This window comes from Apteryx rowi, unplaced genomic scaffold (genome assembly GCF_003343035.1).
Source record: "Apteryx rowi isolate R43461 unplaced genomic scaffold, aptRow1 scaffold_95, whole genome shotgun sequence".
NCBI classification, from domain to species: Eukaryota; Metazoa; Chordata; class Aves; order Apterygiformes; family Apterygidae; genus Apteryx; species Apteryx rowi.
In genome coordinates this window covers 1437649-1451452 of record NW_020451260.1, presented here as the reverse complement: position 1 = coordinate 1451452, position 13804 = coordinate 1437649, and the positions used below count along the sequence as shown (strand labels likewise).

The 13804-nt window shown below is 51.7% G+C and overlaps 1 protein-coding gene across 2 annotated transcripts in view; it reads right to left on the bottom strand.

Annotated features, from left to right (window-relative positions):
* The window catches only part of MAPK4 (mitogen-activated protein kinase 4), a 36691-nt gene extending 23244 nt beyond the window's left edge, over positions 1–13447 (bottom strand). For both annotated transcript variants that reach the window (XM_026092254.1, XM_026092253.1), the window contains exon 1: positions 12902–13447. In XM_026092254.1, the coding sequence (XP_025948039.1) occupies positions 12902–13447 (546 nt within the window). The remainder of the gene's footprint in view (positions 1–12901) is intronic.
* Positions 13448–13804: the final 357 nt, after the last annotated feature.

The following is a 13804-nucleotide window of genomic DNA, read 5'->3' as shown; positions in this document are numbered from 1 at the left end:
CAATTTCAGAAAGACGATAGCATTAAGTGGACTGCATTTCCCCTGTGTCCCCAGCCCAGACGCAGTCTTGCTCTGATCACTTCACGCTAGACTAGTCCAAGTCCCGAGCGTATCGAGTGCAGCTGGAAATACACAGAAGCACCTGTGTGGAGAGGGAGAAGACCTGGAGGTGCTCCAAAATTCCCGTCACAGAAGGCCAGGCCTTTTCTTTTGAGCTAGACTTCACAAGAGGGACCAAGGGCACGCCTGTGCCAGGCAGACGCAGAAATTCAAGTTCACGTGTTTCCTTGTCGCGCCGCGTGGACTTACCAGCTGAGGTCTGGAAGCATTTACGTGTGTAGCTGCAACGTGTGTCTCAGCCCAGACACAAGGCTGCGCCTGAGCCTTAGCAGTTGGGTGTGTAACTGCCGGGACAGCTCTGCACCCCCCAGTTAAACTAGGCCGAAGCAAAACACTACTGAACTTCAAAGGGAGCCGAGCGTCTACATACTTGTGAGTCATTTGAAAATGCATCTTCTTAGCGGGATGAAGCAATGATCTCTCCTGCTCTCCCCATGCTCCCGCCGCACATTGCAGTCGTGGCTTTTGAACTTTTCTTAGTGGAAGCGTGTTTACTGGGGGGTCTGGGGAAGTGCCGTGTGGCCTAAGCAAATGTGGGTCCTCCCGACACGGACATCAACTGCAGGACGGCTTGCAGCCACGGAGGATCAGGCTCAGCAGTCCGAGCTGACCCGTCCAGGCTGCTGCCCTAAGACAGGTAGCAAGGAGGGGGCTTTCTACAAGCTTCCACTGCTTTGTCTTCCCAGGGCTYGGACCTGCTCCTGCTGGCGGAAAGCTCTATGCATGTCATCTTCCTGAAAAGGAAAGCTCAGATTACGTTAAGGTGGGAAAGCTGCCTTTTCCACTGACCAGCACCAGCTCCTTGGCCAGCCTAGCACCAGCCTTCAGTCGTATATCTGGACTGCAAACTCCTTGCAGCAGGAACTCCAGGCTTTGTGCAGTGCCTAGCGCTCCTTCAGTCGTAACAGTAACACCAATAACAAAACCTGTCYGTGTGTCTGTCTGTTCCGCTCTTCGGCTATTGCGACCCAGGCAGCCCCTAAGGYGAGAGCCCAAAGCCAGCCGCGCTTCACTGACACCACTCCAGAGCGCCCGCAGGTGCTTCACAGCAAAACCCAGCTTTCTGCATTGGAAAAGCTGCAAAGGTGCGTGCACGAGGTGCCCGTAACCTGGAAATTCAGCGGGATCCAGCGGCGGCTTGTGCATCTGACCCTCCACCTACAGCCAGGAATGGGATTTCTGCCACCGTCTCCGGGAGGAGCTGGAACGGTTCCTGGTTTGAAGGGCTGCAGCGCCAAGGCAGGGGGGACGGCACTCAGAATAGAAACAAATAAAAGCTCTCAGAATAATCCTGATGCCACGGCAGGCTGGTTCCTCTTCAGAGCATTTTTTTACATTTATTTTTAAAAGGTGGCTAGGAGAGTCCTAGGAGGGGCTGAGGAATATTTGTCCGGTTTACGGGAACGTTGTTCCCGGCACAGCGCAAAGCGTAATAAAAACGTCCTTCTGCAGGGCTCCGAAAACGTGACGTGTATTCCCACCATTTCGGGATCACAGAATGCCTTTATTTAATGAACTCAGACCAGTAGATACTTCACCCAAGGAGCAGGGGAGAGAATCATTAAATGAAGCGCTAACAGCACTGGAGCTAAACCCCGAGGGCAGCGACTTCCCCGGCGGTCACTGCGGACTGTCACCTGTCCCCGTCTCTTTTCAGATTTCCTCTTGATTCCCCACCTGGGAATCTTATTGCTTTACTGGACGCACTGGAAACTATTACATTGCACCGAGCAGCAAGCACAAAACAAGGTTTGAGCAGTTTCTTCCCGGCCCTAGGAGCAAAAGGCAATGCCGGCTGCTTTCCCGGCTGCGAGGACGCACGGTTCAAGCGGAGATGAGGATGGAGCGAGGCAGGGTGGCAGGAGCTGGAGCCGTTTCGCTTGCGCCGGGTGCTAAACGGCGCAGAGCTCACACACAGCCCGGCGCAGGGGACAGGTTTTCATCCCTGGCTCACAAACRCCTTGCAACGTCTCCACAGATGGTGCTTAGAGACTCGGCAAGCCTCCAGAGCCATCTTAAAACACCTCCAGGCAGGACTTCATGCCTGAAGTCCTCTCAGACACCCTTCCCTGCCTTGCCAGGGGCTGCATCYGGCCAGAGCATGCTGGGCTGCTCCATCCATGCCCGTGGCACCTTCCAGCGCCGTTCACCACCTCATCCRTCCCGGCAAAGGGCCCAATCGCCTGGGCTGCACCTGGTGCTGGGGCTGAGCCTCGGGACTGCCTGCACCGCGGCTGGCCGGCACCTCCTGCCGGCTACTAGCACGTCCCACGGGCTCTCCTGTGGGAACGGGGAGCAAAGGCTGTACCTGCAGCACCAGGTCAGGAGACCAAACACGTGYCATCAAGCAGCACACGTTTTTCCCCTGGTGTGGAGAAAAGGTTATTGTCGACTGGGAAAGATCACCGTTGTTCTTCCCAGACTGCACGAAGCRGGTCTTTCAGCTGGGCCTCAGCGTCCTACCAGAAGCCCCCCAAGGCATTAGATGGAGAAGATATTGCATTCCCAAAGCCCCCCTCAGGCCAGAGGGCCTCACCGGTGGGGGGGGGTGGAATTTCCAACACCCAAAGGCCCGAGCCTTCCCAAAGCTAATAGTCCTTCAGCAATGGCTCCTCTCCACCTCACTGGCCCCTGCCGTGAGGCCTCCACCTCTATGGGATGCATCCCGCAGTGTGCCGGTACAAAAAGAGTCAGAATCTGCCTTAAAATGGGCACAGTGGCGCAGCAGCACATTCACGGCACATCGGGAGGGAATTCCTCGCCGTCTGTGCCGGTTCTGCAAGGGTCTCGGAGAGCTCCGACATCTTCTGCCTCTCTCCTCCTTCCAGGAGGCTCAGGCAAATGAAAAACTGCTCCCGGAGCGTTTTGCCGGCATCCTTACGGAGAGCATGGGAACTGCTATGGGCAGTGAAGGCCATGTTTGGTGGCACTGTCTTAACGGTCCAGCTGGCCTGAGCCCCATCGCCGCTTTGTGCTGGTTACGGAGGGTGCAGAAACATGTGATGTGCCTGAAGCAAGTACCCAGCTCGCTGCCTTCTGTCACGGCCAGCTTCCCAGAAGATACTCACCCCCAAGGTGAAACGCTTACTGGCAAGAAACCTGCTTATCCTAAGAGAACAACCAGTCAAGCCGCACAACGTTCCCCGGGGAAACGGCATCACTGGCAGCCAGAGTGTGGCCGTGCCCCATGAAGGAGGTCACAAGGATTTCCCCCCACTGACCTGAGGCTTCAGTCCCCTTCTCCTCGCTAAAAGATGTCAAGGACCTGAACACAGAGAACAAGCTCAGGCCTTAAATGAGCGCGTTGGTTTGACAGGAGACTCGGAGAAGTCTGAGAAACCAAACACAGCCTCCAGCAAGCAGCAACAGCCGCAGAGAAATCAATAACAGAGCGAAGCTCTCCACTGCCAGTGGTAGGCGCAGGATCAGCTTCTGCAAGGCAGCTAGACCTCGTCTCATACATATTCCCTTCGAGAAAACRCAATGGGCTCGGGATCTGGATCCCCAGGAACATCCCCCATTGCTCTCTGCCCACTCCTCGGGCGCCAGAGCCTCCTYTTCCAGCTGACGGGCCGACAGCTCTTTCTGAAGAGAATTTTCTTCTGCTGTTGAGCCACTGCGATCCCCTTCTGAATTCATCTGTCTTAAATCAACTCCACAGAACAGTAGCTAAGTGCTTACCTCAAACATATACAGGCTAAGGAGTCTATCACTTTGCTGTCTCTTCACCCTAGTAAAGAGATTCAGCAATTCACCTTATTTCGTTGTCTGCTCCAAACAGAACCACCGAACCCAAAGAGCTCTGCTCTGACTGACGCTYGTCCGTTCTTGCAGGGCAACGCGCAGTACAGACGCAAGGCAAGGCACCATTCTGTCCTCGGAAACGGTTATAATTTTTAAATTTAGTCTAGCTATCCATTGCTATTTACCCCGATTTTTAAACCTTGATTTTGCTTTCTTCCTGCTCCTTGCTTCTTCTTTACTTGCTTCTACCCACCACAAGGTGAGGGCGCCCAAGTGGTGACTGGCACCTCACCTTCACACCCCACGCCATCCCCATCCGAGCTCGGGGCATCTCATGCCTGGCCTCCGATTCGGAGCCACCACGGCTCATCCGGGCGCGAGAGCGGTGGTGAGGGCGGATGGCTCCCTGAACGGGGATGGATAGACAGGCAACTCCGTACGCAGCGGCAGCCCCAAAGGAATGTGGACACAGACCCCAGCGTGGAAAATAAAGGAAGGGTCAGAGGGAGTGGAGCAGGGTGCTGAGATCTGCGATTAGAGATGCAGAAGGACACTGCAGAGCGCTTTGAAGATGAAAATGAGATGCCTGAATTCAATAAAGAGGTGATCTAAGGAAAGGGAAGCACTTGACTTTGGCTGTGTTTTACATAACGATAAGGATCTGAGGGAGGCTTGAGCTATCAATATCTTAATTTYGAATGCTCCTCTGCTCACCGTTTGAACTCGGAGTAGCACAGCAAAGTGTTCAGACCCTAAACAGTGCTGACAGGGGGGGAAAAGGATTAATTTGGAGGTGTTCTGGAGGGATAAACAGCAGGATTAATGACACCCAGGGGATGAAAAGAGTAGTGAGAAGGAGGAGAAAAAAGGCTGCATGGCTGTTTGATGACAGCATYGGTGAAGGCACAGGGCAAAGGAGAGGTCAGGGGATCCAGATGACTGTCTCGTGGATTTAGTAGTCTTCTCTGCTGCTAGATTTGATATAATGTGCCCTAAAGAGATGTTTACAAGTAGGTGAGCACTCAGGAAATTTAGAAACGTGTTTTTCTGAGAAAGGAATGAATTTTAAGCCTTCAGGTCTAAACAGCCTCTGAATGTGTAGACCCAGMTGTGAACTTTGCAGCTTGAAATTCATCCTGTTTCTTATTTGGGAATTTCAAATGAACGGATGCCCATCAGTTATTCTAAAAACATGGAGAAAGGGTCTTCAGTGGCGAACACGGGACAAATGGCGTGAGAAATGAAGGCAAGTTTGCTCYTCTTTGGAGCTGATCAAATATTCCCAGCATTTTCCAAGGCATCTTGCAGCACTGGAGTGCACTCCCTTTCCGTATGTAATTATYCCAATTAAAGGGCTGCCTGCTGCAATTCATGTAAATAAGACACACTGCCAGGCAAAGCCTATTATTCAGCCTGGTACATATCCTTTTAAACTGTGTTTAAAACCAGTCACAGTCTACTGTAGCTATTATTTGCCATTTTAACGCTTAGCAGGCTGGTWAGCAGGGGCTTGGGATTTGAGAACCGTCGGGTCAGACTAGCTGCAACCTTGTAGACRAACGACAACACGCAACCTGCCATTTGTCGTGTTGGCAGGCCCTAGGCACCAGTCTGAGCGTATTCCAGATACAGYAGATCATAAGGGGGAAAAATCCAAGCACTTAAGATTGACATTTTCTTGCCACAAAGACTCGCAAGCAAACTACTACGCTAGAGCTGTAATTCTGCGCTACCTTCGGAGGTTTGGATCTACTGGATCTTCTTAGCAATTAATTACCCACAGAGAAAAGAGCATGATTTAATCTGTTTTGGGGCAGCTCCGCATTAGCACCTGCTGGCACGATCAACAGTCAGGACATAAGGACTTCTGCTCTGATCAGTCCCACCTGGAAGGAGGACAGTGGCTCAGCAGCTTCGAATTCGGAGATGCCTGGAGGTCTCTTCCCTCGTGACTGAGTCTTCCGAGGCAGGGCAGTATATGAAGCACAAACAGAGCAACGAGCTTACAAATCTCTACGAGCAGACAAGAAAATCAGAGGTTGAAAGGGAAACACGGGAAGGAACGGATTTTTCTCAGTCATCTGAGCAGAGCTGGAAAGCAAACACAGGACTGAATGCCACCCCAGCCTACATCCTCCTGCCGTAGCTCCTCGTTTCTGGTGCGGCTCGGATTTGAGTCGCGCTACCACTACGGTGCTAACCACGGGAACGCCGCTGCCTTCCCCAGCGTTTCACGGGGACCAGACCGCAGAGCCGGGCCGCGGCCCCAACGAAACAGAGCTGGGACCCGACGGGTGACGCCCGGCTCGGATGAGACCAACAGCAGAACATGATGCGCTCCCGCTGGCGTGCAGCGTGGCGGTGGGAGGGACAGGGTGACTGGCACCTCGAAAATGTTATATATGYGTACGTGGGGCAGTCGCACTGATATTTCTCACCGCACAGTGGGGTTCTGGGTTTTGCCTTTTGTTTTGTYTGTTTTGTGTTTTGTTTTTTTTTCCAAGCTACAGTCTCTGGGCACTGGGAGGAATTAGGAGACCTTAAAGCAGTGGCATTTTGCAAAGGTACGTCCCACAAAGAAGCTGCAGCCTCTGCCATCCAGCCTGACAGCTCCTTCCCGCAGCCCTGCTTGCTATTAAGCCAGTGGAGAATTGCTTAGAAATAACAGTAATTCCGCAGGAGAAAGGGACAGACAACTCCTAACGTTATCCTGCAGGCTCTGACTGGATGACACTCTTCAAACTGGTTGCTTTGTGTATTCACGTAGTGCTGCCTTATTTGGGGTGTTTTTCTCCATGAGTTACCCTCTCTCGGGAGAGGTCTTTGAATGCACCTGACTTAAAACAAAAAAAAACCCCAAACAACTAAACCAGAGCCGTATTAGACAGAAACCCACTGATCTTTAGATGCAAAGTACATTTAGACCTTGTCGCAAACACGAAAATCAAGGCAGACTGACAACCATGCATGCAAAAATCTAGCTAAAGAAAAAGATTTTATCTTACCCTTTTAAAATACCAAATAGTAACTTTAACCRGAAACTGGCTGTGGATTGTATCACGTCTCCTTGTGCAGACCACGTGATATTTTGCTTTCTCTTGGAACCACAGCAATCCGTGATCGTACAGCGAAGAACTGTGGATCTTGGCAGGTCAGATAACGCAAGAATAAATGCAGCAGAAACAGCAGGATCTAGCAACAGCGTAGCTAAAATGAGCAGTGTTTGCAATGTCCCACCAGCACAGACACCTTTTTTGCAGCATGTAGCGTCTATCTGAGAAGTAGCAAGTTTATTAAACTTCCAGCGCACTCCTCCAGCGCTCTCAAGCTCCTGCCTGGATGGCATTAACCGTAACTGCCTTCAAAATCAATTAGAATCGGGACTCGGTACTACAGAGAGTTCTTACCCATTTTCATTGCCTTTAACCCTTTCACACGGTGTAAAGCAGGCTGCAAAAAAGGAAAAATCTGGCCACTGAGCACTCCAAGCCATGCAGCAACTAGGCAGTATCAGGAGTAGCTGAATCCTAAATCTGTTCATGTTTTACTTTGCTTCGCCCTCTTGCCAGCATTTTTCAAATATGAGTAAATCAGAGCTGTACAACTCCGGCATCCACCAAGCACCCAGCGATGGTGCTGTGCCACTGCCTCCACCATTCGACCTTCACTAGGACACCGCCGCTTTCCCCTGAAGCAATAATTTCGGCTCTCCCCCAAAGCTACATCCTCCCTCCTGACGACGAGATGTTAACATCCTCAGCAATGGATTTATATTCCATGCATCAGCCTGGTCCCTGCATATCTAAACTGTAAAGTAAAGCAAGGCAAGTCGGAGCCCCCCCTCAGGACATGCCCTGCACTTGTTCTTGCCAGCAGAAACCCTAAATTCAGGCTCCACAACTCACTGGGGCAGCAAGCCAGTGCGGACGCTGCTCCTTAGAATGATCCAAGCGCTTCCACTTTCTCCTACACTGCTTGGATGCAGTTCCTGGCCAAGTCCACTCTGCAGCACCTCTCAGACCCAGGCCTGGCATATGCTCACCAACGGGGCTTTGGCATCGTGTCCTCTACCAACACGTACAGGCGTGAGGGCACAGGCTGGAAAACTGTTTCAGTGCAATCATTCCTGCCTGTCTCATCCATTTCAGGAGGCAATTGCTCAGCTGAGTTACCACCTTTGTAAAAGGATTGCACCGAACCCTCCCAGAAGAGCTTCCTGTAAGTCTCCAAGACAACGAAAAGGGAAGGAACGAATTTGCTCTAAGCAGCTCATGGGCATCATAACACATCCCATAGACTTCTGTGGCTTGTATCCAACCAATGGACCAGGAAATGGAGCCACTCCACAAACACATCCTAAATTAGGCCAAAAACCTGAAGTTCATATCCACTGAGCTTATACTAGGRCCACAATTTGACCTCAGCGCTCCCTGCAGATCTGGCATTCCCGCTCTGGCCCTGCTCCCAGGATCTCAGCAAACCTGGCTCCCCATGGCACCAGCTCCGCTCCAGAGCCGGCTGTCAGAAGAAGACACAGCCTGACTCTGTTGGATGCTCTGGTTTGCTCCACTCTGATTCTGCTCTTTGCTGACCAGGGCTTCACACCAGAGAGCATCACATACCCTGCCAGGGCCCCTCTCCCAGGCAGCTCCATACAGCAGCAACTCCCACACTCCAGCGCTCCAAAGTTTAGCTGTTTCCTTTGCCCAGCTCCCCCAGCAAATCTATCACGAGCTGCTCATAGCTCGTTTGTCCTTTCTGCCTTGCCTACTCCTTTTGAGAAGACAGCAGAGAACGGCATTACTCACCCTTTCCCTTCGACAATACGTGCTTTACAGCCGTTGTCACTCGCTGAGAATTTACTGTTGGCACCAGCGATATGTTACAGCTACAAGGTTACCGCAATCCTGCCTGGAGTTGCAGGCAACCTCTGGTCTCAAGGCTGGTGCCTTCACCGGCACTTCTTCCTCTTGCTCCCGGCCACCATCCTGAGCTATAACACCCTGTGGATCCTCTGCATCAAAGGACTGGGTCCAAACGGGCATTAGAGGTCTTCTAGCCTGCCTGTAGCGGAGCGTGGCTGAGCAGATGCAGTGAGAAGACATGTCTTTTAACAGGAAGGAACAGTGGACGGACCAACATACAAATCCTTACACCACGCTCAGCACCTTTGCGCTTCCCTTTGGAGGCCACAGCCACCGCGAACCAAAGCTTCAGCTGGCTTTTGCGGCAGGAACACACATAACATGAAGGACTTAGAAATAACCACGCACCCACAAGCCTCCCAGGCCGCCCACCGYGGCTTCAGGCAGGCGACTCCTCCGTCCCCAGCACCTCCTGCTCCGCGTCTGTGCTTCATGGACAGCAGRTCAAGAATACAGACAAAAAATCCCACTACCACCAGAAAGGAGAGCAATATATGTAGGGTTACTGCTCCCTGGGAGGGTTTCATTGCCAAGATGCTGAATTAAGTATGCTTGGAGGAAAAATACAGCATGATGCATTTTTGTCCGAGTCTGGAATTGGTTTCAATACCCTAAATTATTTTGTGGGGTTCAGTAGCTGCCCATGCATACGACCCTTCGCAGAGGAAACCACAGGATGTAGCTCACTAACGGCTTTCTAGAAAGTGCCACTTCTAGAGAGGACCAGCCCTTCTCTGACAACCTCAGGGCAGGAGACTCTGCGGAAAGCAGGGATGGCAAACGGAGTCACTGCCAACGACCGTCCAAGGAGGGGATGGCTTTGCCCTCTTCGGAGGCAGGCAGGTATTTATTTTCCTGCATTTCGCTTCATTCCTTTTCTCCTTCCTTCTCTATTCTACTTTAGATGAACGGCAAGGGCGCTGAGCYGGCCCACGCGCTTCGTGGCGCTGCGTTTGCCACGGTTGGCCATTTTTTACTCTGAGAACTATGCAGAAAGCTCTCACCGTCTCCCTTTGAACGAGGCCTCCGACCACCACTCTATCACAGTGCCCACAAGCTTCCCCCTCACCACCGGGACCACCCGTAACTCCGGCCTTCCCAATCAATACGCTCCATGTGTTTTACCACCTCGTCCCCTCCATCTTACTGCAACAACCGCTCACTCGGCAGCCCTCCTGTGAGGGCTGTGGGACCTCCCYGCTCCGTGTGGACAGCCCCAACCAGATTGCTGAGGTCTTCCTCACATTCCCCCAAGCTCCTTCTTTCCATACTCATCACAGCAAGTAGCGTGAACAGGGAAAACCTGAGTAGCCCAGCCGTTTCCGCCCGGGAGCCTCCCAGYGCAGCCTCATCGCTTGGAGCCCACCTCGCTTATACAGCAAGGCTCAAGGCATCTTCACAGCCACCGACATGGGCAGTTTGTTGCAGAAAACAACAAAAAAACATCTCCCTGCAGCCGGTGCCAAATTCTGGGAGCTTCCCTTAGGAGGCAAATACCGGCTCTCCCACATGCCTGGCCTAGTTACCACGTAGATAATGTAAGCACAGCGTATCTCACATTTCCTCCCTCGCTGCAATCGCTCCTGATTTCATCTGGTTGGGTCAGAAGCAATCGCAACTTTTAGCGCTGTTGAAGGYGTGAGCTGAGAGACCGAGCAGCAAGGGTGTTTGCTCTCTGCCCGTTGGCGCGAGGAGCCCAGGGAGGGAGCGGGCTTCAGAAATGCTAGAGCTGGGGGAAGCCTCCTTCCCTCGCGATTAGCCACTACAAGACAACCTTGAATTGCTTAGAGAAACACGGAGTTGTTGCCTCAGTTGCTAGCAAACCAAAGGCTGCTCCTGCTTAGTTCCTGCTCTTTGGGCCACACCATTAAAGTTTCAAATTCAAACATTCTTCACTTCCGCGTGCCGTAATTCAGAGCTCAGGCGCAGCTTTTTTGCTYGCTTGTCTATAGGCACTGTTTTAACTGGCTTTCCCAGCATCCCTGTGTCTGATTGAACTGGTTGAAACCACCATCCGGTGTACCCTTTTCGGAGCAACACCCGGCCACCCTTTTGCACATCCCCGTATTTTGGCTGCCCAGGGCCCGTCAGGCCACGTCCTGGGACGGCACGGGTGGTACCATCAGCATTGACGGCAGTCTGTGAGCCCCTCTTCGATAACTTGCTTACGCTGTTGGTGGCCACGGCCCACTTACCACCCGCCACTGACGCCTCACGATCATTGTGAAAACCCAGGGATTCATTTCCTTGTAGGCTCTCCTATGGCGTCTGGGGCTGGAGATGCTTCACACCCAACTAGCTTGTACCTTCTGATTCCTCAGGTGCATGCCCGGCCTCCCCAGCTCAACAGGTACGTGGTTCCTCTGTGTGGTTATGCAAACGGAGGACTGTGAAAACAAACAGAAACTGTCTCCTGCTGCCTGGAACACCCCAAACCTGACAGAGGAGGAATGACTGTACCCGTGTCCTCACCATCTAGGACATGAGCAGMAGGCTGTGGGTTATTCTAGGGTACGGGCCCTGCCGCCAGCTTTTGTCTTAAAAAACATGAAACACCTTGAATTCAAGCCAACGCACAAGAAGAGCTTTAAATAAATTGTAAGAACATAGGCTTGTCTCAAGTAGGTCTCAGAAAACAAAAAGCACGCTGCTAGCGACCGGCTAAAAAGACCGGTTTAAGCAACCCTGGCCTGCTCTAACAGCGCACATGCAATCAGTCCTGCACGTAACCCACACCTCCTACACGAGGCAAAAAATTCTGCAAGAGGATCCTGCAGCAAATAGCCTTCTCTTGCACTTCAGAGCCCTCGCCGAGCCCAGAGCAGGCCAAGCCTGCAATGAATGAAACAGCGTCTCTCTTGGGGGGCCAGGGAAGTGTACATCATCGTACGGCCAAAGACCAGATACACACAAAGGACCAAACCAAGCTGCACAAGCAACCTCGATTGTGGCAGCTCCTAGGTTTGGTAAATACTTGTATAAACTGGCAGGGTGTCTTGCTGGCTGCTAAGCCACTCTCAGCTGCGCTACAGCTGGAGAAGATGCCAGGGGAGTTTCGCTAAGCCACTATCCGAGTATTTGCTCAGCAATGCACATACAGCCCTAATGAGCCTCATCCCACTGTAAGCTCATCCCGGAGGAGCCGTGGTTTTAACAGTGTGATCGAGCGGAGGAGGGACAGCAGAGAAATCCTCTTCTGTGATCTCTCTGCAGAGGAACGTACATGGAGAGAGACAGCAGCAAATCTGATCCGCATCACAAGATCTGGTTCCCAGTGGTGCAATGGCTGATGCCAGCTAGGACATGGAGTGAAATGCTGGAAGAAGAAACATTCTGCAAATGAAAAACCAAGGACACTTGGCACAAAAATGAGGATTAATACGAATACAATGTCTGCTAACAAGAGTCAGATACCCTTTTCACATATTTCCGCTGCAGAGGTGAATGGCGGCTCATGTTTTATGAAAGAGGCAAAGCAAAAACCACCAAGTTTAGTCATTTAAATAAAACAAGCAAACACACAACCCCCACAGCCATTGCTGCGATGGAAGAAAAGCAGCAGCCTGATATAAAGCAGTAAAAAAAATCTGAACGGCACTTGAAGAGTTACGGTGCCCTGCTCCTCACTTTGCAGAGCTCGAGATTCGTTCTGCCCTGAACCTGCAGTGTGCTTGGGAGAGCCGAATCCATGAACTAACACCCAGGAAACACCTCCTGGTTTAGAAAAGGGAGCGTGAATCCTAACAGCATTTACAGGTGCCCTGAAGAGGCTCAGTGAACAGTTTCTCCCAAGAAGAAACGCTGTGGTCCTGTTGCTTCTGTTACACACGTGCACGTGCCGGGGGACTGAAGAAGCACAAATGCAGACAGGCAAACACCCAAACTGCTGAATCTCCTCCCACAGCAGTGTTAAATGAGCAACCAGCCAGGGCTCAACCGGTACAGCGTGACCGCAACCAAGATCGCTGCCCACGAGAGCGGAGGTGACCACCCGGCTGGCTCCTCACACGACCCAGAGCAAAAGTATCCAGGTGATTTGATTTCAACGTCTGCCCATCCTGAACAGCAACTCATGAAAAGAGAAACAATCTGGGTGAGTTTGCGTCACGTACCTTATGTGAGTAATGCTGATCCACTATTCTGGCTAGCCCAAAATCACCAATCTTCAACACCAGGTCCTCCGTGCTGATGAAAATATTGGCTGGCTTCAGGTCCCTGTGGAGCACGTTGGCTGAGTGGATGTACTTCAGCCCTCGGAGCAGCTGGTACATGAAGAGCTTGGCATGCTCCTCGGTGAGCTTCCCCTGCTCCAGCAGCCGAGCCAGGTCCGTCTCCATGTACTCCTGAACGATGTACACCATGTTAAACTTGAAAAAGTCTCCATGTAGGTTGGTCCCCTTCGGTCCCAGCACCTCATACACCTTCACAATGTTGTCGTGGTCCAGCCTGCGGACGATTTTGATCTCCCGGAAGGCGTGTTTCATACTCCGCGCATCGCTGATGGTGATCTTCTTCACCGCAACTTTGCGGCAGCTCTTGCTGTCAAGGGCTGACAGCACCAGTCCATTCGCACCGAAGCCCAAAGGCCGGAAATTAATGAAGCGGCAGCCTAGATCGTACCCGTACATGCTGGCGATACAGTCGCACTTCTCTGCCATCGCGGGCTCAGTCCTCTTTCGGCTTTTCTTCTTCGTCACTTGAAAAACTGGGAGAGTCAAAGAACTTCCGGATCACAAATGTGTTTTGAAATAAAGCAAGTCATTATTACTCATAGATGCTTGGGGGATTTCTTGCTCTGAGCCCATGATTACAAGATGAGAAGGTTCCTGACAGGCAGGCACACCAAAAATATGCAAAAATGCACACGCACACACAAATAAAATGTTTTAAACCAGATAAGAAATCAAGGGGTAGAGGAAACTTTCCAAACAGTGTGGATATTTCAAATGCAGTGAAGAAGCAGTGCTCTCTATCAAAACACAGCAAGGTGATTTTTCTTGTTACTAAAAGATCAA